Source organism: Chiloscyllium plagiosum, unplaced genomic scaffold (genome assembly GCF_037043375.1).
Source record: "Chiloscyllium plagiosum isolate Xiang-an unplaced genomic scaffold, Cpla_swu_hap1 HiC_scaffold_12, whole genome shotgun sequence".
Taxonomy (NCBI): Eukaryota; Metazoa; Chordata; class Chondrichthyes; order Orectolobiformes; family Hemiscylliidae; genus Chiloscyllium; species Chiloscyllium plagiosum.
In genome coordinates, this window is record NW_028270150.1 from 45,526,256 (window position 1) to 45,554,232 (window position 27,977).

General features: G+C 40.2%; 1 protein-coding gene across 4 annotated transcripts in view; it reads right to left on the reverse strand.

Moving 5' to 3' along the window:
* gtf2e1 (general transcription factor IIE, polypeptide 1, alpha) overlaps positions 1 to 27,977 on the reverse strand; it is a 50,373-nt gene that overhangs the window by 13,058 nt on the left and 9,338 nt on the right. For 2 of the 4 annotated variants that reach the window (XM_043700985.2, XM_043700988.2), the window contains 2 exons: positions 26,770 to 27,080; positions 21,282 to 21,736 (listed from right to left, as the gene is read on the reverse strand). In XM_043700985.2, coding sequence (XP_043556920.1) covers positions 21,282 to 21,729 — 448 coding nt within the window. In that variant the 5' untranslated portion in view covers positions 21,730 to 21,736; positions 26,770 to 27,080. The remainder of the gene's footprint in view (positions 1 to 21,281; positions 21,737 to 26,769; positions 27,081 to 27,977) is intronic. The other 2 variants (XM_043700987.2, XM_043700983.2) reach the window with 1 other exon arrangement.

A 27,977-nucleotide genomic window follows, 5' to 3' on the forward strand; every position in this document is an offset into this window, starting at 1 on the left:
TGAAGTTCAATGGGAAACAGTGGATCCAGTGACATTGTTCACAGATCAAGAGAACATGATGTGAGAGTCAGGACACACATAATGATATCAAGTCAGCAGTCTTGAAGGCATCAAGAGTTGAGGTGTGCTACATGAGTGGTTCTTCTTTTGAAAGCCATAAAAATATAGATGGCTAATTACTCAAAAACTAAATCCTGCAGTTTCCTCTTTTTCATACTGCTTTCCTTGCTTTTACTTAATGTTTGACTTCTTTACAACTGCACCTAAGGTTTTAGCTGATTTTCTTCCATAATAATTCCATTATTTCCAAAAAGATAATCTGCAAGCTCAGGAAGAAACAAGCAATACAGAAGTATTTGATGTGTATGCCACATTCAATAGTTTCTGAATACTGGAGACTGCTGCGAAGGAATGATGACATGTTGAAGGATTGCAGTTTAAACCATGCAACCAAAGGTCAAAGAATTCAACAGAAAACAACTACAAAGATTAGAAATGTAGCTGTCATAGTCAGGCTGACTCCAGTATGTGTGTTGCTTTCCTGGTGCTAGAATAAATGATATCATGAAGAGGATATAGAATATGCTGCAGGAGGAAAGGAGTGAGCTAGAAGTTGTAGAACATGTCAGTACAGAGGACAGCAATTGAGGATCGACAGTCAAACTTTCAGAATCTACACTGGAACTTAAAAATTAGGACCCCAATGTTAGTAATCACTAGCTTACTGCCAGTGACATGCACTAGCAAGAGTAGGAACAGGAAGATGGCTACAGCACAGTGCAAGAGATGGGGTTCCAATTCTTAGGACTTTAAGAGAGGAGACTTTGCTTAGAATGTTATTAGAGAACATTTGTGACATAATCTGGAATGAGAGAAGAATTATGCTGACAACCAATACAGAATTGTCAGTGGGCTCACATTGTCACACTTGCATAAATTGGACGCTCAATAAAGATGCTTAATAAAGCAAGAAATTGGATTCTGGGTATTCCAAGATGGAGAACAGGAAAAAAATTGAGGCTGTAAGAGCTTCTCCTTTTTGAGGTATTTTCAGAGTTGGAGACGATTTCCTCGAATTCTATGAGCAGCAATTACTATTTTATATGTTGTTGCATTGTTTTGGAACTTCGAAGAAAAAAGGTCAAAACAATGGCACTTTTATGGAATGAGCTGCCAGAGGAAGTGGTGGAGACTGGTACAATTACAGCATTTAAAAGGCATCTGGATGAATATATGAATAGGAAGGTTTCATAGGGATATTGGCCAGGGGCTAGCAAATGGGATTAGATAAGGTTAGGATGGTCGGTATGCATGGACAAGTTGGACCAAAAGGTCTGTTTCCGTACTGTGAATCTCTATGACTCTAAGAGACATATTAGTACTAGATATCCTGTTCTCTGCAGTGAGAAAGATGATGCACTGTATATCCATTTCATCTGTTTCAAGTCAACAAAATAGGTGATATGTATTCTCATTCATTTCAAGGAAATATCTTAACCAGAGTCAACCTGCCCTGTTTACTTTTTTTAAATTTAGCAATTAACTGTCAGCTATCATTAACTGGTGCATTTTCTATGGCAACACCTCAACCCGTCCTGACACGTGCATGACGAAAGCTTCAACAGAACATGACTTTTTTCAGCAATGCTCAAATTCCATACTAGTAAGTGACTATTTGTATACTCTTGAATTTTTAAAACACAGTCGTTTTAATTGTTGTATATGCCACTATAGGATATACTCGTGTAAAGTCTTCTAGCAGCTGGTACCGGTGGGCTTTGTCACACAACAGTCCATTTCAGGCCTATTAGAGTTACCAGCCACTGATTGAAACATCAGTTGAGGGAGAAAGGGGGTGTGGAGGTGACGATCAAAGTTTCAAAGGTTTAAAAACCTTGGTTACTGCTCAAGGTGTACCTAAAATTTAGGATGTGGCTCTACAGTCAGATGTTGCTACTCACAATCTTGAATGTACAAAACATCCCTCTCCCCACCTCTTACTGGAGTGTAACACGAGAGCAAGTCAAAAAAATCTATGTTTAAACTTGATAAATAAGCATAAATCACAATACACTTCAGTTCAACATTATAAAGCAATGCAAAATAGCCTCAAAAGGTAACATAAAGGCATGGTCAAAAGCTTAGTCAAACAGGTAAGTTCTTGAGAGCTCTTGTGACATAGTTGTTGCATTCCTACCTCTGGGCCAGGACACTTGGGTTCAAGTACAACTATTATAGATCTGCATGTGTCTGAACAGTTTAGATGTGTATGGAATATGGAGGCCACAAGTTCAATCTTCACCTACAGGGGTAAAAAAAGGTAGGTCCTAAGAAATATCTAAAAGGAAGGAAGCAAAATGGAGAGGTTTAAGAGATGCGATTCCAGACCTTAATACCTATGGAGCAAAGACCGAGCTGCTAATATTGGAGAAAGCAAGATATTCCATAGCAAGAACTAGAAGAGTGCAGATATCTCAGAGAAATGTGGAGTTGGACATTTACTGAACTAGGGAGGGGCAACATTGTGGACAGATTTATAAAGAGAGATCAGAATTTTAAAATTAAGCCATTGCTAGACAGGCAACGTAAACACAGTTATTCTCCTCTATGTTTGTGGGTTTATTGAATCCTCAACTGCAGTCTCAAGAAGGACTGCGAGAGGACACAGAAAAATAGGAAACTTTGTTCATCTTATTTTCCCATATACTAGAATAATATTGTGGTCTATTGATGAAACATTTACATTCCTCTTGTCACATGAATCAGAGCAGATACAGTTATTGAGAAATACTGCATCTACTGAAATATATCCAAATTGTGTAATTATAATATTAATTGGCTGTTGGCAGTGAACAGAAATTTTTGTTGACTTGATCATCATTGAAGTAAACAATTTCAGCACTACCAAATTTATTAGCAAATTTCTGGAGAACTTAAATGTGGAAAACAAAACAATACAAAACAGCAGCTTTTTGCACATTGACATGAAGTGCAGTGAAACTACAAAGCAGGATGGAAATAATACATTCATGGTGAAAGCTGAAAATGACTTTCAGTTAAGAGGAAAAATAGAATATTTTTCTCAATTAGCCTTTTAAAGCTCTTAAAATGTATAACATTATACTTAAGACCAGCAGATAACAGGTCACATTAGTCTGTCAGGATGTGAGTTATACACTTTGCCATCTGTCTTTCATTTATTTTAGGACAGAGCCAGAATTTGTCAAATAAAGACACTGCACGTACTAGAGCTCCCCTTGATGCTGCTCTCCGCAGGAATGAAAGCATCAGTCCTTCTCATGTGCATAACAAAGTGAGAGGGACGGAAAACAGATGGTACAAACCCCAAGACATGCAACCCAGACTGCCGAGAATCCTGCTTCTTTCCCATCTGGAGAGTCTCAGCATAAAGAATAAACTGCATTAAGCTACAACTCTAACAGTATCTCTAAAATAATAAGAATCTGAAATACCTATCAGCTTGCATTGAACATGCTTATACACAAGCACAATGTGATATGCATATACATTCCATTTAGATAATGGATTCAATACAACACACTCAGCTAGCAAATTTAAGTGCAAACGAAACTTGAATTTCACAAGATCCAGTAACAGTACTTTCAAGTATTGCTGAAAAAAATGTTTTATCAAAGCTTTTCATCATTTTCAACATACATTCACCAGGACAATTTGAAAGAATACCAGTGGATAGGGGTGTTTGATGTTTTTAGCAACAGAGGGTCAGTACTTTAGTGCTCAACATTAATGAGTCTTAAAGCTTTTGTCTGCAGACAACATAGGGCAGAAAATCCTCTGGACCACCTACAAGTCCTACTACATCCACTTGTCACCACAAAATTGTCTCGCTGCAATTAGTGAGAAGAATATTCTTCCTAAGAGAAACAATGGGGTGGTTTCTAGTTCCAAGCTAAAGAGTTTTAGTCTCATTTTGGATTCCATGTTCAGCCAGTTTTCTTTGTTTCCAGCCCCATCAGTATTGAAAATCTGATCAACCGTTCCATGTATCTTGCTTATTAAAACAATATTATTGCTACTCAAGCTTATGACAGGTCATGCTGTGCATGTGAGTGTCAGTCTGGCTGTTTGATATTAGGAAAGTGGTGAGGTGAGAGTTTTCTCCTCTCTAGTATGGTCTTGTTGCTGCACATCAGTGACATACATTTTGGACAAATCAGCAGTAGCCTATTTCAGTCTCTCAAATATAATAATCAAATTTTCAGAGAACATTGAAATGTTCAATATTAACTAATGGAGGTAGAATCCCTTAAAAATGCCAACTGGTGTCCTTAAAATGAAATTTCTAGCAATCCCAACTTCTGGGAAAATGGAAAGAGTACACCTCAAAACCTTGGATACTTCAAGGCAGCTTTGCCTATGTCAAGAAAAAGGATCTCAGCTGCTTCCATTAAACAAATTCAATCTAAAACACTCAGCTTGGGGACTCTTGTGATACAGTGGTAGCCAGAAGACCTGGGTTCAAGGTTCACCTGTTCCAGAGGGGTGTAATAACATCTCTGAACAGGTTGATTAGAAAATAATTTTTAAGACATAACAACTTTGGAGAAGCTGATTGGAAAATACCCAGGAGGTCTGGGTTCAAGTCCTATCTGCTCCAAAAGTGTCTAATAACATCTCTGAACAGGCTGGTTAGAGATTATAAAACTCTCATCGTGGGCTCTTGTGGCACAGAGATAGAGTCATTACTGCTGAGCCAAGACACCCAAGTTTAAGTCCCACCAACTTCAGAGGTAATGACATGACTGGATAGTTTAATTTTTTAAAAGAGTTGAGAAGTACCACTCTGAACCTGTGTAGAGCTACAATTATGCAGACAACGTTTGTAAATAGAATGTTGTTCTAAGCCCTTATCAGGCTTTGCATGTAAATTGATCAATTGGAAACACCAGTGATTTGGGCTGGTGGATAATAGATAAAAAGTACTACATGTAGTTTAGTGATGGGTAAGAAGCCCTTTAGTTGTGTGTAAGAGCATTTTTGAATATAAATAGATACAGTATGAACTCGTGGAATATTGATAATATCCCTACCTCTGAGCCAGAGGTCCAGATTCAATTCCACATAGTCCAGAGATGTATATCAACATTAGAAAATTTCTAAAACACTCATTCTATGTGTGGGTCTTGAGGCACAGTGATAGTGTCCCTATCTCTAAGCTGAAAGGCCTGAGAACTTGAACCCAGTCCAAAGGTGTGTCATAATTTGATTGAACAGGTAGATTAAAAATATTTAAAAACTTGTCCTAGGGTTCTTGTATAGCAGTAGTAGTATCACTATCTCTGGGTCAGAAGGTGTGGGTCTCATCTATTCCAGAAGAGTGTCTAAATATCTCTGAACACATTGATCAGAAAATATATACTATACATATCATGTTATGCACTGATATAAATCAGTAATATAGCCTCTAATAAACTCATCCTATTGACAGATCTTGTAGCACTGTGGTAGTGTCCTTATCCCTAAGTTTAAGTCCCACCTGCTGCTTGATTAGAAAATAGATGAAACAGATTGATTAGAAAATACATAAAATACTCATCATTGCCAGGGATTGATGGATGAACCTAGAACAGTCATCCTTTATTTTGTCCTGCCTCTCTGTAGTGATTTAGTATCATTAACGTAAAGGATCTTTGTATGAAGAGCTAAGATGATGTTGGTCAAGAAATTCAGCTTCCAAATTCATGCTTCTTGCTGGGAGTTGTGTTGTGTGGGCACCATATTTTGCTTAATCAACGAGTTTGGATAGGTTATGACATCTCTAGCAGGTGAGACTGAACTCAGACCTTCTGGTTCAGAGGTAGGAATATTACCATGAAACCACAAGACTCTCTGCTCACGTGGATATGGTGACAGATTCCAATTCAATCACAAAATACAATGCAAAATTGCAGAAATTGAATGTAGACAAGTTTGATGTAACCTGAATCGGGCTCCAGTACAACTGTAAATAAAAAATATAACTTTGTGTAGAACTATGTACTCTCATTTGGCAAAGGAATGGAGAAAACCAAAAAGATGTGCTATTTGATTTTAGAAAGGCTGCTATGTTTAAATGATAAATAGGGATGTTCAGTTTCAGCAAATGAAGAACTGCTCCATAACATTTTAATGCCACATAATTAGAACATTTTAGTTATTATTATTATTAAACAAATTTATTCAACATGCCATAAACAAAACAAGGTAACAATTATTTCAATAAGTTCTAGAGCTCAAGTCTAATACCTGGGTGTTCAATCTCAAGCATTTCAGCTGAGCTCTGCTGCATTTTCAAATACTTGTGAATGGTAAGGAATCAATGACATCAGCTCAGATAGAAAATTAGATTTTACTGGTCTGTTGTTACTGCAGAGCAAGTGCAGACAAATAAGCAATTTCTAAATGCAGAATGGCTGTCGCATCAGCAACAGGGGTATGTTTTATCACCTTCTAAATTTATTTACTCTACAGAGTACACACACAGAGCAAGTAACAAATTACCGAATATTGCCTATCACATGTTCCCGAACAGAAACAGAAACCTTAATTTTTCAGTGTAGCTTCAAAATATGTGATTTTTTTGGCAGCTTGCTGACATTCACAGTCAGCACTTGCCTACCAATTAGATGCAAGGATTCAATTCTGAGGTCAGCAAGTAGATGATACAAAATTAAAGCAATTATCAAGAACTAGAGGTGGGAGAATAAATGCTATTACATTAGGTACTCCAATTTGGAATACATTCTCTGATAAGGTAATGCTAGTAAATTCAATTGTAACATTTAAAAGGAACCAGCTAAATTAAGAGGAATGGAACTGTTTGAACATGAGGTATTTAGCTATTCTGCTAAAATGCTGGTTCCTTCAGAAATGCAAGGTTCTATAACTTGGACATATTTGCCTGGATACTTTATTCATAGTCAGCCAAGGCTTTGTTTTAACACCCTTTCACTAAGGTGATAATTTACATGTATCAAGATGAAGCATTAAAGGGATTTTTTTTGTATTGCGACAGTTTGTTATTCAATATCCAATTGGACAGTATGATTACACCAGCATGTCATGGCATCTCAGAACCAGTATGCGCCACATGGATACTGAAATGTCAGGATTGCCAGGAAAATAGCAAACGGAACCAAATAATCCAAGTAGAGCTACTATTCCATCAATAGGACAAACAGTTCAGTAAGACTGCAAGACTCTTGCACACAAACTAGATTTGAAAGTCTGCATGAAGTGGGCAAAGATATGGGCAAAATTTTGAAAAAAGGAATATTTGTAGTAATGGAATACGTGTAACAATTGCTTATCCCTTTACAAACAGACAGTCTAATGTGCCGGGGTAAATAATATGCAAAAGCATTATGAAAGATGAACGATTCAATTTAAACATTAATAGGACTGTGTGGGACAGGTCAATATAATGAAAAGGTTAATTAGAGCTTCCCTCCTACTCTTCAGACTTACAAAACTAGTTTCTGGTCTGTTTATGGAATTACTGCAAGAGAGGGGAAAAATACTTTCAGGCTTAGGTGAAGCCCAACTGTGGAAATCATTTCAGATATTCCTAAGGGGCTCTGAAGGTCTACATTCTTGATCAATAAGCAAGAAGGTTGTTCAGACTCCAAGTGTGTCTGCTCAATTACATAATGCTGTACATAGAAACATAGAAAGTAGGACACAACCACCTGATGAAGGAACAGCGCTCCAAAAGCCAGTGCTTCTAAATAAACCTGTTGGACTATAACCTGGTGTTGTGTTATTTTTAAACATTGTACACCCCAGTTCAACACCCCCAAATCTAGAAAATAGGAGAGGTCCTTAGAGCCCGCACCTTCATTCAATATGGTTGTGGCTAATTATCTACCAGTACACTATTCCAGCTTTCTCCCCACACTCTTTAATCCCTTTAACCCTTATGAATTATACTTAACTATTAAACGAAATTCTGGTGTGGCTAGATTCCCCGTTTGAAAAGATGAGTCTTACGAGAATTTCAAGAACAAGGAGTTGCCAGAAAATTACTTGCTACTGAAATCTATTTCATAGAGTCATAGGGATGTACAGCATGGAAACAGATCTTTCGGTCCAACCCGTCCATACCGACCAGATATTCCAATCTAGTCCCACCTGCCAGCACCCGGCCCATATCCCTCCAAATCCCCCTATTCATATACCCATCCAAATGCCTCTTAAACGTTGCAATTGTACCAGCCTTCACCACTTTCTCTGGCAGCTCATTCCATACACCTATCACCCTCTGCGTGAAAAGGTTGCCCCTTAGGTCTCTTTTATATCTTTCCCCTCTCACCCTAAACCTATGCCCTCTAGTTCTGGACTCCCCCACCCCAGGGAAAAGACTTTGCCTATTTACCCTATCCATGCCCTTCATAATTTTGTAAACCTCTATAAGGTCACCCCTCAGCCTCCGACGCTCCAGGGAAAACAGGCCCAGCCTGTTCAGCCTCTCCCTGTAGCTCAGATCCTCCAACCCTGGCAACATCTTTGTAAATCTTTTTTGAACCATTTCAAGTTTGACAGTGTTCAGAAGATTGAAGAGGCTTTGCCACACACCCCCGCCTCCCTCCAGAAAGGACACTGGAAGATTCAGTCTGGTGGAAGAGGGAGAACAGCTTCAAGAAGCATGGAATATTTCATATATGAGCGTACATTCCTAATGAGAGTACAGCGTAATCTATAGCCATCACATGGGGTTTTTGGATGCATATAGTCATCAATCAACTACTTTTCTGTAGTTTATTGTATGAAAACTTAAATAATATTTAATTGATGTTAACTTTAGTTTGTTTAGAACATAGAACATAACAGCGCAGTCCATGCCCTTCGGCCCTCGATGTTGCGCCGCCCTGTCATACTAATCTGAAGCCCATCCTACCCATACTATTCCATGTACGTACATATGCCTGTCCAATGATGACTTAAATGCACTTAAACTTGACGAATCTACTACCGTTGCAGGCAACGCATTCCATACCCTTACTACTCTGAGTAAAGAAACTACCTCTGACATCTGTCTTATACCTCTCCCCTCATTTTAAAGTTGTGTACCCTCGTGTTTGCCGTCCCCATACTTGGAAAAAGGCTCTCCCTGTCCACCCTATCTAACCCTCTGATTATCTTATTTGTCCCTATAAAGTCACCTCTCAACCTTCTTCTCTCTAATGCGAACAGCCTCAAGGCCCTCAGCCTTTCCTCATAAGACAGTCCTACCATACCATACAACATCCTAGTAAATCTCCTCTGCACCCTTTCCAAAGCTTCCACATCCTTCTTATAATGCGGTGACCAGAACTGCACCCAATATTCCAAGTGCGGCCGCACCAGAGCTTTGTACAGCTGCAGCATAACCTCCTGGTTCCGGAACTCAATCTCTCTATTAATAAAGGCCAAAACACTGTACGCCTTCTTAACAACCCTGTCAGTCTGGGTGGTAACTTTCAGGGATCTGTGTACATGGACACCGAGATCTCTCTGCTCATCTGCACTCCCAAGAATCTTACCATTAGCCCAGTACTTTGTATTCCAATTACTCCGTCCAAAGTGTATCACCTCACACTTGTCCACATTAAACTCCATTTGCCACCTCTCAGCCCAGCTCTGCATCCTATCTATGTCTCTCTGCAACCCTACTACATCCTTCGTCACTATTCACAACTCTACCGACCTTAGTGTCGTCCGCAAATTTACTAACCCACCCTTCTAAGCCCTCATCCTGGTCATTTATAAAAATGACGAACAGCAGTGGATCCAACACCTACCCTTGCGGTACGCCACTAGGAACTGGACACGAAGATGAACGTGTTCCATCAACTACAACCCTCTGTTTTTTTTTCAGCAAGCCAATTACTGATCCAAACTGATATGTCTCCCACAATCCCATTCCTCCGCATTTTGTATAATAGCCTACTGTGGGGAATCTTATCGAACGCCTTGCTGAAATCCATATAGACCACATCAACCGGTTTACTCTCATCTACCTGTTTGGTCACTTTGTCAAAAAACTCAATAAGATTCGTTAGGCATGACCTACCCTTCACAAAACCGTACTGACTGTCCCTGATCAGATTATTCTTTTCTAGATGGTTATAAATCCTATCTCTTATAACCTTTTCCAACACCTTACCAACAACTGAAATGAGACTCACTGGTCTGTAATTACCAGGGTTGTCTCTACTACCCTTTTTGAACAAGGGAACCACATTTGCTATCCTCCACTCCTGTGGAGGCACTATTCCTGTAGACAATGATGATTTGAAGATCAATGCCAAAGGCTCGGCAATCCCTTCCCTTGCTTCCCAGAGGATTCTAGGATAGATCCCATCCGGCCCAGGGGACTTGTCTATTTTCACACTCTGCAGTATTTCTAATACCTCTTCCTTGTGAACCTCAATCTCTTCTAGTCTAAATGCAAGTATCTCTGTATCTTCCTCGCCAACATTTTCATTTTCTATAGTGAACACAGTCGAAAAATATTTATTTAGTGCTTTCCCTATCTCCTCTGACTCCACACACAACTTCCCACTATTATCCTTGATTGGCCCTAATTTAACTCTCATCTTTCTTTTATTCCTGACATACCTATGGAAAGCCTTAGAGTTAACCCTGATCCTATTGGAAAGCCTTGGGGTTAACCTAAAATTCTTAAAATGCAAAAAATCAAGAAGGACATGGATAGGACAAGTACACAAGGTATTTTCCCTGCGTGGGGAAGTCCAGAACTAGAGGGTATAGGTTTAGGGTGAGAGGGGAAAGATATAAAATAGACTTAAGGGGCAACCTTTTCCCGCAGAGGGTGGCACCTGTATGGAATGAACTGCCAGAGGAAGTGATGGAGGCTAGTACGATTGCAACATTCAAAAGGCATCTGGATGGGTATATGAATAGGAAGGGTTTGGAGGGATATGGGCCAGGTGCTGGCAGGTGGGACTAGACTGGGTTGGGCTATCTGGTCGGCATGAACGGGTTGGACCGAAGGGTCTGTTTCCGTGCTGTACATCTCTATGACTCTATAACTGACATGATCCTTTACGCAGCCACTAGGAATTAAAGATATCGTTGCTTTTGTCTGGGGGATGGCAGAAGACAGGAAGGGTAACAATAGGGATGAACAGTTTACAAACAAAAAGGTTCCGAAAGAAAGGACAATTAAATTGCAGTTATTGCTTATCTCTTGAAATCTAATTAAATCAGCAGCCACGTTCTCCATAAGATATGCTTCAATGGAAATAACCAGAGATGATCCTACCAATTGTCTCCTTGTGCCACCTAGATAGCTTCTCCCGATTCATGTGGCAGCTGGTACCGGATGGATTTGACATTTAAATTTATCATACAGGAGGGTAAACTTGCAGTGTTTTAAACTAAATCATGGTTAGTTAAAGTGCGCTAATTAGTAGCTAATGATATCAAAATGTTAAGATTACCTACTGTGTTTTCATCCACTTTATCCTTTTGAAAATTTGTTCAAAGAAAGGTACAGATGATCATCAGCCAAATAAGAGGAGGGAAAACTATTACGGCACTTATTTGCAGAGCTTGGTGATTTTTAGGAGCTCTGCATGTTGACAATTATAATCCTGTGCAAATGTCCAGTTCTGAAACATATCTTAAATTTCAAAAATAAACTATAGCAGTGGGGCTAAGCTACAGCAAAGAAAAAGATTACCCATAAATTTCAGAAATGATAAACATTTTCACATTAAAACCAGGCCATAACACAGTCATTGTCAAAATTTGTCATATTTTACTGTCATAAAAATTAGTGAACATGTATTTTCAAACACCATTGAGAAATACATGACATTCTGTGCTCATTTTAGTTACTTCATATTAGCATGTGGTTTACTTTTTCTTATAGTTTTTGACAAGCCATTGGAGGCTGAGGGGTGACCTTATAGAGGTTTATAAAATCATGAGGGGCATATATAGGATAAATTGACAAAGTCTTTTCCCTGTGTTGGGAGTCCAGAACTACAAGGTATAGGTTTAGGGTGAGAGGGGAAAGAAATAAAAGAGACCTAAGGGGCAACCTTTTCATGCAGAGGATGGTGCATGTATGGAATGAGCTGCCAGAGGAAATGGTGGAGGCTGGTACAATTGCAACATTTAAAAGGCATCTGGATGGGTATATGAATAGGGGGGTTTGGAGGGATATGGGCCGTGTGTTGGCAGGTTTGACTAGATTGGATTGGAATGTCTGGTCAGCAAGGACGAGTTGGACCGAAGAGTCTGTTTCCATGCTGTACATCTCTCTGGCTCTATATATATTTTACAGTCCTGTCGTCGACACAGTTAAGAGACAATCTTCCATAATTTCATTACTGAATCAAGAGTTTTTAACTAAGTATTTATGTGTGGAGTTTGCACATTCTCCCAGTGTCTGCGTGGGTTTCCTCCAGGTTCTCCAGTTTCCTCCCACAGTTCAAAGATGTGCAGGTTAGGTGAATTGGCCATGCTAAACTGCCCGTAGTGTTAGGTGAAGGGGTAAATGTAGGGGAATGGGTCTGGGTGGGTCGTTCTTCAGAGGGTCGATGTGGGCCGAAGGGCCGGTTTCCACATTGTAAATAATCTAATCTAATCTAACCTAACCTAACTGTTACTGTCTAAAGATATAATGCAATGACCTAAACGTTGACTACAGCAGATTCCATGAGTGGAAGGGTTTTGTTTGGAAAGTCAGAAGTACAGATTTCCCTGCATGCTGTTGGTTTCCACAACATGAAACTTTTTGTTCTAGCAGACATCTGCCTAAGTTATCAGGCTGGGTTATCAGGTGCTGTGGGGTTCTGCACTTTCCCATGAAATCACAGAATGTGCAACACTTGCTCATTTATCTCCTCCCTCCTCACCAACCAGAACACTAGACATACCTTCCAGGTGAAGCAGCAATTTACCTGCACTTCAATCAATCAGAACTCACATTTTCTGCTTAGAATAGAATCCCTAGTGTTGACAGAGGCCATTTAGCCCATTGAGTTTGCACCCAGCCTCCAAACAGCATCTCACCCAGACCACTACCTTTCCTGTAACCCTACATTTACCATGGTTAACCCACCTAGCCTCCATAGCCCTGGACACAATGGACAATTTAGCATGACCAATCCATTTAATCTGCACAGCTCTGTGAGGGTATCAGAGCATCCAACAGAAACTCACTTAGACATGGGGAAAACGTGTAAACCTCATCCAGTCACCGAAACGCTGGGACAGAACCTGGATTCTTGGTGCTATGAGGCAGCAGTGCTAACCACTGAGCTATTGGACAATTTCATTTTCTCAACACTGGAGAGACAAACCACAAATACATGTTTTATACAGCTATCACTGTGTTCTGTCCATAAAATTGACCCCAAGCTTCCAGTTACCTGCCACTTTAACACAGTCCGGTGTTCCCACATTTCTGTCCCAGGCCGACTGCAGTGCTCCAGCAAAACTCAGCGTAAGCTGGAGGAACAATACCTCATCTTTTGTTTACAGCCTTGAGGGCTCAATGTCAAATTTAACAACATTGGAGCATGAACACCTTTTTCCATGTCGATTACCTACGTCTATAACCCCAGGTCCTGTCACGAAACAGGTTGCTTCCAGCACACCAACCCATTTTCAACTACTCATAGTGCCCATCATCACCTATAGGTTCTCTTCTTCCCTAGCTTACAACACACAATCCCTTTGTTGGCCTACCCTTTTCTCCCTCCCTGTAGGCTCTATGTCCACTTATCCACTTGTTTTTTTTCTCCACGCCCTCATTGGCTATAGTACCATCTTCTGCTAGCTGCTTCCAGTTCTGAAAAAGGATGACTGGACTTGAAACATTAACTTTGATTCCACTACCTGACCCAATGAGGTTCTCCAACAATTTGTTTTGTTTTTGTTTCAGATCTCCAGTTTCTGCAATTCTTTGATGTAACAGTTGATGGATGTTTTTGTGAATGGAGAGTAGAGTCCAGTGGCGTTCTACTGGCTCAGTGTTGGGTTACTTGCTGTTTGTTGTACAAGTTCACGATTTGGACTTAAATGTAACTGTGGGAGGCATGATTGGAAAATTTACAGATGTCAAAAAAACTGATAACAGCGAAAAGGATGGCTGTCAACTCCAGAATTATATCAATGGCTTGATTGAACATGATGTGGTGGTGCCAGTGCTGGACTGGTGGGGGGGTGCCAAAGTTAAAAATCACATAACACCAGGTTTTAGTCCAACAGATTTATTTGAAAGTACAAGCTACCTGCTGAATGAGCAGCACTCAGAAAGCTTGTACTTCCAAATAAACATGTTGGACTATAACCTGTTGTTGTGCAATTTTTAATTTGATTGAACAGAGAAGTGTGAAGTTAGCATTTGGTTAGGGCAAACAAAGTCAGGGAATACACAATTAAGACGAGGATAACAAAAAGGGTGAAGGAGGTGAGACCCTTGAAGTGCATGTCCACAGGTCCTTGAAGGAGGCAGGACAGGTAGTTGAGATGGTTAAAAAAAAAAGCATGTAGAATGCTTGCCTTCAGAGGGCAAGATACAGAAGGGAGCATTAGGAGAATTAGAGGGAACATGAAGGAAAACCTGTCACTCAGACGATCTTTGCCATCTGGAATTTGCTGCCCAAATCAGCAGAGGTAGAAATGCTCATCGAATTTAAATGACCTGGATCTGTACCTGAAGAACTGTAACCTCCAAGGTACAAGATCAGCTGCTGGAAAGTGGGAGGCTTTTGTCCCCTCAGCCAGTTTAGACACAATGTGTTGAATGGCCTCTTTTTATAGCTTTTCCATGGTTGTTTGTGTGTGTGTGTGTGTGTGCTCAGAAAAAATAAACAATTATCTGAAGAGTGGTAGGAGGAGTCTCTTGTGGAACATAAAAGAAGGCTATTTGAAGCAAATGGTCTACTTCTGTGCTGCATCTTTTATGTAGTCACATGTAGATTGTACATATTAATCCACATAATGCTTATATAACCCTGATTTGAAGATGTAATAAAAACTGCTGCTATGCCTGTCCTTTGTAAATGAAGTAATGGCCCACTCCCCAGGACAATTGGTTCTCGTTTAACAAGAGTATCACTATGTATTTGGGGGAAGTGAATTGGGAGTGAGGTAATAGATGCCAGAGTGAACTGGAGAAAGAGAAGATTATTAACAAGAACAGAGAGTAAGATATGTCCCTTCACATTTATCCACATTATAATTTCACCTGCTACACTCATGCCCATTCACTCCGCCTGTCAAAAACCTCTTTTGCATACTCAACTCTCATTCTCATCAGGTTTTGAACATTGCAAGCTTGGAAACATTACAGTTAGCCCCCAAATCCAAATCACCGACATATATTGTGATTGGCTGGGACCAAAATTCTTTATGCCAATACTGCCACCCCCATGGTGACAAATGAGGAACCCTGATAACACTACTAGGCACAACATCTCTGTTGTTACAAAACCTCTGACTCACTGAACACCCCCACAAAAGATCTGTTAGTGCATAGAATTATGCAGTACAGAAGAAAATCATTCAATCGTGACTGTAGGAGTCTATGAAAGAGCTGTTGAATTAGTCCCATTCCCTCCTCTTCACTAATAATCCTGAAAATTTCTCTCTTCAAAGTATAAATGAGTTAAATGTCAAGAATGCAGATAAGTGATTCAATGAGTTAAATATTTTCTACTTAGTTGAGTAACTGCATAAGTTATTTTGCTAATGTAGGTTCTGACAAGAAATTCCAGAATACTTTCTAACCAGCTGTGATATATTGCCCTCTATTGGCTATTCAAAGTAACACCAATTTCCAAAGCAGACTGCTGTAGAAACCAAAATGTTCTAGAAAGAATAAGAGAATGAAAAGTGAGATGAGTCCAAACTGAGTTCCACTTCTGAATTACAGCACTAAGAAATCTCCTTTTTAAATCAACAAAAGAACAAACTGAAAGCCATCATTGTAATATTCCATTTAATCATCTCTTTGCTTACTGAAACATTGCCCAAGGAAGCCATGCACAAGGAACGGAAACTCAAAAATTAAGCTTTAAAATAAAAATGCATCTACAATAGAGGTGTACTGCCTGAATTTTCCACATCTAATGTGTCGTTCTGTATTTTCCACTTCATTTTTCTTTCTTATTTTCATTGAGGTTCATTTATGTTGCTGTTTCAGTGAACATGTTTTATTTTAACAGCATTTTTTTCTCTTTTTCCAATTGGTTTCCTTCCTAAATTAAGGTTATTTTTGTTGTGATTTGCTATGTCTTTGAGGCAGGTGAAATGAGCTTAAATTATTTAAGGGTGGCACGGTGGCTCAGTTGTTAGCATGACTGCCTCTCAGCGCAACAGACCTGGTTTGATTCAAGCCTCAAGTGACAGTCTTTGTGGAGTTTGCATGTCCTCCATGTCTGCATGGGTTTCTTCTGTGTCCTCGGATTTCCACCTATAGTCCAAAGATGTGCAGGTTAGGCTGATTGCCAGACTAAACTGCCCAGTGTCCATGGATGCGCAGGTTAGGTGGATTAGCCATGGGAAATGCAGAGTTACAGAAATAGGGTGGGTCTGGGTCGGATGCTCTTTGGAGCGGCAGTATGGACTCAATGGGCCGAATGGCTTGCTTCCACATTGTAGGGATTCTATTATTCTATTGATTACCACATCAAGAATTCAAAATATTGTGCATCGGTATCCACTATTCAAAACAAAATGTATCATTTCAACTGTAGTTTGCAGAAAAAAATATTTAATTGTATCTTGAGAAGTCAATAAATGGCTAGTGCAAAAATGAGACTTTGATAGGACTACTGCAGACACTGGACTAAGCACAATTCTTCTGGGTCAACTCTATTTCTGAGCTACCCAAAGCAGTGGTAACTGAATTATGAACACTGATTTTCATCTCTGTATATTTCTCATGAACAAGTCCTGAACAAGGAAAACGCCATCCAATCTTCTAGGTTTTTTCAGTATACAATATCTGGATCTGAACATAATTTATTTTCTATATAACCTCACTAAGGAAGCTAGCATTCCCTCACACTTAATTTTAATATACTGTATCAAATACCTCAAAAATATTACTTTGCTCCAAAGAACACATTGCAGTTAAAGAATGGTCAATATTTAAAAAGTAGGCACATTGCTACAATTGCAGAATGTCATGTATAATTAAGAGTCGAATAATTCGAATGAACTATATTTGAGATACATCTCATAGTAATTTTCAATCATTTACAGGCACTGAATTCAAGATTAGATTAGATTAGATTAGATTACTTACAGTGTGGAAACAGGCCCTTCGGCCCAACAAGTCCACACCGACCCGCCGAAGCGCAACCCACCCATACCCCTACATTTACCCCTTAAACCTAACACTACGGGCAATTTAGCATGGCCAATTCACCTGACCCGCACATCTTTGGCTTTGGACTGTGGGAGGAAACCGGAGCACCCGGAGGAAACCCACGCAGACACGGGGAGAACGTGCAAACTCCACACAGTCAGTCGCCTGAGTCGGGAATTGAACCCGGGTCTACAGGCGCTGTGAGGCAGCAGTGCTAACCACTGGGCCACCGTGCCGCCCACAAATCATAAGCAATGTTATTTCATAACCAGACTAAACATACGTGATGGATAAAATGTCGAGTCAACCAATTCAAACAATTAACATTATTTTTCTATGTACATCATCTTCAAAGGCAGTTCCCCTCAAGATCGCATATGACTTTCTTCCATCTAGCAAGGTGACTAAATAGTCTCATGCTGGATCCTCACAGACTCTAACCAGGTTTCCTCATATATTTTACATTGCTTGTGTGTGGCGTCTCCAGCGTATTAGAGATGACTGATATTTTTTCTCCAGACTGGGTGGCCACTTGGAACCAGATTAATATTGTTAAGGATATTTCCTTTTCATGGAAACTTTGAGGACATCCTTGAAACATCTTCCTTGCCCTCTGCAACAATGGATGCGTGTGCATGTATGCGTCAGTGAGACAGCAGGTGTGGGGAGTGTGTGTGTGTGAGAGTGTGTGTGAGTGAGTGAGAGGGAGTGTGTGTGTGTGTGTGAGAGAGAGAGAGCATGTGAGAGTGTGTGTGAGAGAGAGAGAGAGAGAGAGAGAGACACTGACACTGTGTGAGAGAGAAAAAGAGAGAGAGAGATAGAGACAGAGACACAGACAGGCAGACGATGTGAAAGTGGGAGAGAGGAAGAGTGGGAGAGAGAGGGAGAAAGAAAAATTATGTTGCAAACCATTACCCTACGGTCTGATCAGTGATGAATCCTTGGTTTTAGCACAAAAAAAATTAACTCTGAAGAAACCCTGTGGGTTAGTTTTTAAATTGGACTTCACAATAAAAGTTTCAGTCAACATCACCATCACACTTTAAAATGGAAACACAAAATAATGGAAAAATTCTGTCCTAACATGGACTGAAAAGATCAACAGGAAAATAATTCAATTCACGACTCCCTCTTGTCCACAGTAGGTCTAAAAGCAAGTGCTTAGGCCAGGCCATTGGACAAGTGTGCCTTTTTTTTTAGATTAGATTAGATTACAGTGTGGAAACAAGCCCTTCGGCCCAACAAGTCCACACCGACCCGCCGAAGCGAAACCCACCCATACCCCTACATTTACCCCTTATCTAACACTACGGGCAATTTAGTATGGCCAATTCACCTGACCCTGCACATCTTTGGACTGTGGGAGGAAACCGGAGCACCCGGAGGAAACCCACGCAGACACGGGGAGAATGTGCAAACTCCACACAGTCAGTCGCCTGAGGCGGGAATTGAACCCGGGTCTCGGTGCTAACCACTGTGCCACCGTGCCGCCCACGGCATCTATTCAGAACTTGGTTTCAACCATTTAATAAAGTAACATGTGCAGTATCCCAAAAACACTCACTTCCATGTGATTGGTGTCAAAGAACTCTAAAATAATAAAACAAATCAGCTTTTAACTCCAGTCTGAGTTAGCATTGTATCTTCACATTATGCAATTGTTATTTTAAAGTACACTTCAGGAACTTGCCTAACAATGATTATAGTGCTGTGTATGCACATCAACATTCTGCATTTCTACAATGATGTTGAGTGTCAGTGGTAACCTCCAGGATGTTGTTGGTAGAGAATTTAGCAATGGTAATGTCACTGAATATCAAGGTGAGATTAGATTCTGTTTTGTTCAAGATAGTCATTACATGGAACTTGCATTATCCAAACGTTACTTGTCACGTACTAGCTCAATCCTCGATGATGACCATGTAATGCTGCATGTAGACTACGTCAGCAAGTGAGCAAACACAAATGCTCCTGAACATTGCACATCATTAATGAGCAGCTCCATCTGCTGGCATTAAGAATGGAAGGAAGGTCATTGATAAAGCAAATGAAGATGTCAGAGTGAGTTAAACTAACATCTGTGATGTCGGGGTCCTCATGAGGTGGCCAAGATTGATCATTCACTGGGTATCTCTGGCTTTGATGCACTGACGTGCTGGGATCCCCATCATTGACCATGGGGGAGAGATGTGGAGTCATCTCTTCCTGTTATTTGGCTAATTGTTCAAATCCATCCACAGCTGAATAGGCAGGACTACAGGTTTTGGTTGTGGGACCGCTTAGTTCTGCCATTTCTGTTTGCTGCTTGGCATGCAAGTATTCCCATGCAACCTCACCAGGTTGACAACTTATTTTTAGGTATCTCTGGTGCTGGACATGCCCTTCTACAATTTTATAGTAATGGTAGAGTAGGGAATACACTTGGCAATGAGGTTACAGATTCTGCAAAATACAATACTGCTGCTGTAGACAATACACAGTAACATATAGATGCTCAGGTTTGAGTTGCTAGATGTGTTTAAAATCTATGCTATTCAGCACTGTGATAGCACCATACAACATAGAGGGTATTATCAATCAAAGTCAATACCATTAAATACAGCAAAAGTGGGTACTGCAGATGCTGGAGATTAGAATCAAGATTAGAGTGGTGCTGGAAAAGCACAGCAGGTCAGGCAGCATCCAAGGAGCAGGAAAATTGATGTTTCCAGTAAAGACCCTTCATCAGGATTCCAGCACAGCTGCAATGTTCTTCAGATCCAACCTTCCTGGTTAGTAGTGATGTTACCAAGACACTCTTGGTGATGAACACTGAAATCTCCCACCCACAGGGCATCTTGCATTTTCTACTCTTAGTATTGTTTAACATGGAGAAAAATGCTGAGTCATCAGTTAAGGGAGCAGTAGGTGTAATCAGTTGGGAGGTTTCTTTGCCCTTGTTTGACCTGACATGAGGCTTCAAGTGGACACTGAGCATTTCCTGAGCAATTCTTGCCCAACTATGAATAAGTGAACATGTGAGTGAGGAGGGAAATTGAAGATGAGAGGGAGGGAGCAGGAACAGGTGAGGGCAACCCCATATGAATGAGTGCAATATGGGGCAGATAAGGGAACACTATGGTGAGTGCTCACACACAAGGCTCCACAAACAACAAAGCCAATATTACAGTTACAGAAATTAGTCTTATTGAAAATGGCAAATAAAAATTTACTGTGTTTTAATAATAGTGACATAAATTTATAATGTCTTATTTTTCCAAAGCTTGCTCACCACCCTTCAATGAGGAAAAAAATTGAAATGAGGCTACTCACATGAAAAGGCTGGATAACTCTGACCTAACTGAAAGGGTAGTCAGGTTTGATGAGCTCAAAAGCCTTCCCTTGTTCCTTAAATTGTTTATTAAATTAAGTAGAATCAAGACTGACAGTTCACCAAAAAAATCAGAAATGTTTATCTGAAATCCAAAACATACTTGAGTCTAACAACTAAATGTGCAACATTTAAAATCATCAAAATCAGTACACAATACACCCTATTAGAACTGATCACTTTCCTTCCTCCATTACCCAGCATTGCTTTCCCTCTCTTCTCTAACTGATCATCATTGAAGCATGAAATGTGATTATTTTCTCTTTTGTTCTGAAGTGCTTCAGAGGCCAACTTAATCTTGTTCAAAGACAAGTATTTCAACCAGACTTCAAGAATCTGAGCTGGTTTTCCCTCCAGAACCTAAAATATTCATACTAATCCTCAGCATTGCTCTGATGTTCAGTGAACTCAACATACAATGGGAATTAATATCAGAACTTCCTTATTTGTGACGGTCAGCTACTCATTAGCCAGAGAAGTCTAGATACCCTAAACTACTTGGTTAAAAAAACATGATAGAATGTTGAACAATTAAATACAAAACTGTTTCTGTACCTGTCATTGGGTCAAATAGTTGATTTGCCTCGAGATCTGTGAATGTGTTGAAACAGGTGGGACATTTAAAAGAGGCTCTGTTGGTGGAATCGCGTTCATCAGTTTCAATCCTACGCCTCATGTGGTCAAGTTTGTACTTCACCACATTGACCAGAAGGCGGTAGTTTATGAAGTAATAATTATGCCTTGTAGTTTTACCATCTGGAGCAGTTTCAACTCGCATTCTACTTTTAATAAATTTGTCATTTTTCAGTGTGTTCAAGACTGCTCGCAGTTGTTTGCGGTCGAATTTCAGCAGCTCCAGCATGTCCTCCTCTTTGACACAGGGGTTTCTAATGAGAATATCCAAGGCCAGTGCATGTTCCAGCCCATAAAATCCTCTCACAACATATTTGGCAAGACGTTTCAAAGCTGCAGGGACCTCAGTCACAACATCTGGATCAGTCATCTTTGACCTTTGGGTTTACAAAAAGAAAATTCATTCAAAATTAGGAACTCACACATTTTAAGTACACATACAAACACAAATTCTATTACTGTGAGGTAGCCTGGTATACAGACAATAAGTCTGACCAAACTATACCATCAGATTGTTAACTATATTATTAAGAAAATCAAATTGCAAGGTTTGCATTACTGTTGTCAGAACTAGTCACCTGCAATGATGATTAAGTTAAAAATCACACAACACCAGGTTATAGTCTAGGTTGTCACCACCTGATGAAGGAGCTGCACTCTGAAAGCTAGTGCTTCCAATTAAACCTGTTGGACTATAACCTGTGATGATTCAAATTTTTAAAATTATACTCAACTTTGTAAGCAGTAAATTAATTGAAAGCCACAACATTGACAGCGACCTCATGGTGAAGGATAGAAACCTTTGGGGGAGGCATGGCTGAATGATATTACTACTGGTATTATCCAGAAACCCAGATAATATTCTGGGGACCTGGATTGGAATACCACCACAGCAGGTAGTGGAATTTGAATTCAATGAAAAACAAAACTCGAATCAAGATGGAACTAATGATGACCATTGTCGATTGTTGGAAAAACCCATTTGCTTCACTCATGTCCTTTAGGGAAGGAAACTGCTGTTTTTACCTGATCCGGCCTACATGCGATTCCAGACCTACAGCAACATGGTTGACTCTTAACTGTCCTTTGGGCAATAAGGGATGGGCAACAAATGCTGACCTCGCCAGTGATGCCCTCATTCCGTGAATGGATAAAAGAAAGGAAAATCAAATACGCAAGGATATGCATTATTCTCCAGAAAACATTGGATGTCTCAGATAGTTTTAAATGCTGAGAAAGGGACTAGATAAATGTAGTGATTTTTCTTGAGAAGCTGGTGCTAGTCAGAGTTGTAGAGTTCATGTTGGGCAATGGGTATAGAAGGAAGATACTTTAGCAAGTTTTGAGAAAATTTGTAGCTCAGGTTGAGGTTCTGGATGTAGGTTTGCTTGCTGAGCTGAAAGGTTCATTTTCAGATGTTTCATTACCATACTAGGTAATATCTTCAGTGAACCTCTGGAAGAAGCACTGCTGATGTTTCCTGCTTTGTATTATAGGTTTGGGTTTCCTTGGGTTGGTGATGTCATTTTTTGTGGTGAAGTCATTTCCTGTTCTTTTTCTCAGTGGGTGGTAAATAGGGTCCAAGTCAGTCAATGTGTTTGTTGATAGAGCTCCGGTTGGAATGCCATGCTTCTAGGAATTCTCGTGCGTGTCCCTGTTTGGCAAGACCTAGGATGGATCTGTTATCCTTCCTTATCTGTATGTAAGGATACTAGTGAGAGAGGGTCATGTCGTTTTGTGGCTAGTTGATGTTCATGTATCCTGGTGGCTAGTTTTCTGCCTGTTTGTCCAATGTAGTGTTTGTTACAGTTCTTGCATGGTATTTTGTAAATTTTGTTTGTCAAGCAAAATTAATGTCATTTAGCCACCAGGATACATGAACATCAACTAGCCACAAAATGACATGACCCTCTCTCACTAGTATCCTTATATACAGATAAGGACACCACTTTGACTGCAACAACACATCCATTCTAGGACAAGCCAGACACGCACGAGAATTCCTAGAAGACAGACATTACAATCGGAACTCTTATCAACAAACACATTGACTTGGACACCATTTACCACTGCCTGAGGAAAAGGACAGGAAATGACATCACCAACCTAAGGAAACTCAAAAATATAAATACAAAGCAGGAAACATCTGCAGTGCTTCGTCCAGAGGCTCACTGAAGGTGTTACCTAGTATGGTGACGAAACGTCTGAAAATGAACCTTCCAGCTGAGACGTTACAGATGTAAAAAATGATAGATTCAGGAGTGATATTATCAAACTCAGGTAGCAAGCATTCATTTTGGAGAAAGGAAGGATTCTTCTATCGCAAAACATATGTGAAGCATTTTCTTCTCATTTGGGTATTATGAGCACAGTTTATAAATAACAGAATAAACTGTCTGGGGTGCTTGGCTCCACAATTGAGTGTTAACTCTCAAACTTCCATTGATGGTTAAAAATCAGTCTCCAGGATGCCCTTACTTAAAATCAGGGCTGAAATCCTGAAAACCACGGGTTTATTAGGAATTTGCTTAACAGTGAAGCAGAATTAAAACATTATACCCTTGCCCTTGAAGTTGAAATTACAATGCCATCTGTACTTTGAACCGCCAAATCCCTACACCAGTAAATGAAATAACTTGAAATATAAAAATATAAAAAGAAAATGAAATTAATATTCTACAGGGTACAATTGCAGCATTTATTAGGCATCTGGATGGGTATATGAATAGGATGGGTTTAGATGGATATGGGGAGAAAGTGAGGTCTGCAGATGCTGGAGATCAAAGTTGAAACTTTATTGCTGGAACAGCACAGCAGGTCAGGCAGCATCCAGGGAACAGGAGATTCGACGTTTCGGGCACAGGCCTGTGCCCGAAACGTCGAATCTCCTGTTCCCTGGATGCTGCCTGACCTGCTGTGCTGTTCCAGCAATAAAGTTTCAACTTAGATGGATATGGGCCAAGTGCTGGCAAATGGGACTAGATTAGGTTAGGATATCTGGGCGGCATGGACAAGTTGGACCAAAGGGTCCGTTTCTGTGCTGTACTTCTCTATGACTATGAGTACTGTTAGGACTAAGTTGGTTTCATCTGATGGCACTGGGATTGCCTGCAGTGACTAACCAATGCCAATAGATGGAGTCTTATTTTTGAATTCAAGGAGGAGGCAACCACCAGGCTTGAAACCAGCAGCAAAACGAAGACCAGACCTGAAGCCTAAAGTAAAAACAAAGGTCAGGGAGGTAAGGCTGGGCAAAGCAATACCAGGAAGATGAAGCATGATGGGTCCCGATAGACAGAACAAAGCTGAGATCTAAAGCCAGAGCACAAGCAAGCCAGGAAACATGACAAAGGAGGAGGCAAGACCACTTACAGAGTCATAGGGATGTACAGCATGGAAACAGACCCTTTGGTCCAACTCGTCCATGCCGACCAGATATCCCAACCCAATCTAGTCCCACCTGCCAGCACCCGGCCCATATCCCTCCAAACCCTTCCAATTCATATACCCATCCAAATGCCCCTTAAATATTGCAATTGTACCAGCCTCCGCCACATCCTCTGGCAGCTCATTCCATACACGTACCATCCTCTGTGTGAAAAAGTTGCCCCTTAGGTCTCTTTTATATCTTTCCCCTCTCACCCTAAACCTATGCCCTCTAGTTCTGGACCCCCTGACCCCTGGGAAAAGACTTTGCCTATTTACCCTATCCATGCCCCTTATAATTTTGTAAATGTCTATAAGGTCACCCCTCAGCCTCCGAAGCTCCAGGGAAAACAGCCTCTCCCTATTGCTCAAAGCCTTCAACCCTGGCAAGGGACCATGACAGAAGTGCGTGCCTGTGTGGGATACAGGATACAGTACTGGATTCTAATTTGTGGATGCAAACACAGCATGCAAATAGCACTAAAACAAAAATCATTTTGCAAAAATGAAAAACAGATTCCAAAGAATAAATGATGTTCAAATGAAACAATGCTACGCAAGACAACATTAAAAATGGACTGTGTTAAAAGAAGAATTGCATTTATACAGCCTTTTTCAGGACCAATGGACAGCTCAAAGTACTTTACAGATAATTAAGTACTCTCTACACACAAATCACTGGTATAATGTAGGAAATGTGGCAACCAATGTGCACATAGCATATTCCCACTAAAAGCAGATGATAATGACTAGATAATCTATTTGAGAGATATTGATTAAGAAACATACACTGACCAGGGGTACTGGAGATTTATGTCTCTTCTGCTTATTTCTTATAATGCCACGCAAGCAAGAAGACTCCATCCCCGTTTAACATCCCACCAAGGAATGACACTGCTTTGATTTTTGTGCTCAAGCACTGGAATGGAACTTTAACTCAGAACCTCATGGCTCAGAGACAAGAATGCTATCAACTATGTCATAGCTATTAAGGGACGGTAGCACCTTGGCTAAATTATTGGTAATCCAGCCTAGTAATCCAGAGGGTCAAACTAATAACAAACAACAAGAATTCAGATCCAAGTTTTGGAATAAAACAGGACAGACCATTCATTTTGAATTTTGCATCAGATATAAGGTACTCGTTGCCCAGTCAACCTACAAAGTCCTTCTTAACATAATTTGGGGATGCACTAAAAATTGGGAGAGTTACCCAACAGGCTAGACAAGCAACAGCCTGACAGTAATACCTCAATCTCCCCAGACTCCTACATCAACATCCTTGGAGTGTGCCCTGTCCCACTGACAGAAGCAGCAACAGTCAGGGCGGAGTGGCCCTGAGAATCCGCAGCCACAATTCTTAACTACATTAAGTTTCAAGGACTTAGATCAAAAGTGGATTAGGAAACCTCCTGCTGAAACCTACCATACTCCCTCAACTAATGAATATGGACTCATCCACAGTAAACACTACTTGGAAGAGGCACTAGCAGTAGCAAGGCCACAGAATGTACTATGGGTGAGGGAGTTTCAATCTCTAACACCAAGAGTGGTCCAGCAGAATCATAATTGATTGAACTAGTCAAGTCTTAAATAAAATATTACCAAATACTGAGGCAGAAGGTGAAAGATCCAGTACAAAGGAAAATCTACTTGAACGCATCTTTATCAATCTGTCACAAATTGACAGTATTTATCTTTGACAGTACTGGTAGGAGTTTATGTATTGCTGCTTTAACAGCTGAGTAATCTGGACAGATGGGATTAGAACCTTCTGGCCCAAGAATAGCGATATTATCACTGTACCACAAGAACGTATTCTTTACAGCTAAGTACTTTTCTGAACCAAGCACCAGATGACTAATAACCTTTGAATCCAAAAAGCAAGACTAAGGATGCATACAAAGGTTATCCTGTAATGCAAGTTGTCAGTTTAAGTAAAGTTAATTTTGAGATTTTCATGAACTGAACCTATGCTACTTACCAATTCAGTATAAAAGTAGCAATTCTGCGTTAAGAAACACAAGAATTGACATGATGATCAATGGCGATCTTTCTTAAAAAATGAAGGCAACGATGAAAACTTGAAGACCACAGGAAAAAGACTCAGGCAAGGCTTGAAATTACATTTACACCAGGATCCCAGGAAAGCAAATCACTATTTAAACAGTGGTGGCTAAACAGTGAATACTTGATTTTGAACTGGCCACATCAGTGGTCTGTGTAGAAGCAAATCAGTTCCAAGCTGAGTTGTAGAAGCTGCAGGGCCATTGAGACAACCTTGGGGTTTTATTCCTGTGCAAAAACAGAAAGCGCACAAAACAAAAAATGCTTGAGCCACAGGTGAAAACAGTATAGGGAAAGATACTACAAAAAAAAGCACAGCAGCGGAGTTGTTGAATCATCACACAAATTAAGCTTTTAGTCTTGCTACTATAAATCCCCAAATATCTCTAACTTTTGTAAAACACAGAGATTATCAAGAAGGGGACAACCAAATTTCTAGCATGAATTAGAACATTAGACATCCTTTCAGAACTTGTGTTTTTAAGCAAAAGGAGGACCGTTGCTTTTTAGATTTAGCTGTTGCAAAACCCGATAAGCAACAGGGATAAAAATAAAGATCTCCACTGAAAACAACAGGTTTTAGAGTCAACATTTCAAGTCTCTGATGGTTACCTGAGACCCCCCTTCTGGGAGAAATGCTGGAGGATCAGCTTTGTGTACAAGTGAACATTAGATTTCACCATCTAAAACTGATGTCTTGCAGTCAACAGTTATAAGAATCAATTGATCAGTCTGTCAGTGGTGCTGTTACAGAGACAAGGACGACTATTTCTTAAAGGTTGCGCTATTCAAGCAGCTAATGGAGCTGGTCATAACTTTGATGCTTACACGAAGAATTAACTGGAGAAAGAAGATGATATTGACAGACTGCTAAAAGAGGGCAAAAATAAGGAAGCCAGTGTAGCCAGACAACATCATCCACAAGCATTAGGTACAGTTACTGGTACTGGCTTAGCAGCCAAGATGCCGAAAGCAGGTTACGTGCTTTACACCCACTGAAACACTGCTCTGTATTCCAAGATCTTTTCAAGTCAGATAGCTCAAAATGATACTGGACTCATCTAACCAAAAACTTTGATTCTAAAAGTACTACCATAGGTTACAGTAGGGTACAAGCAAATAAAA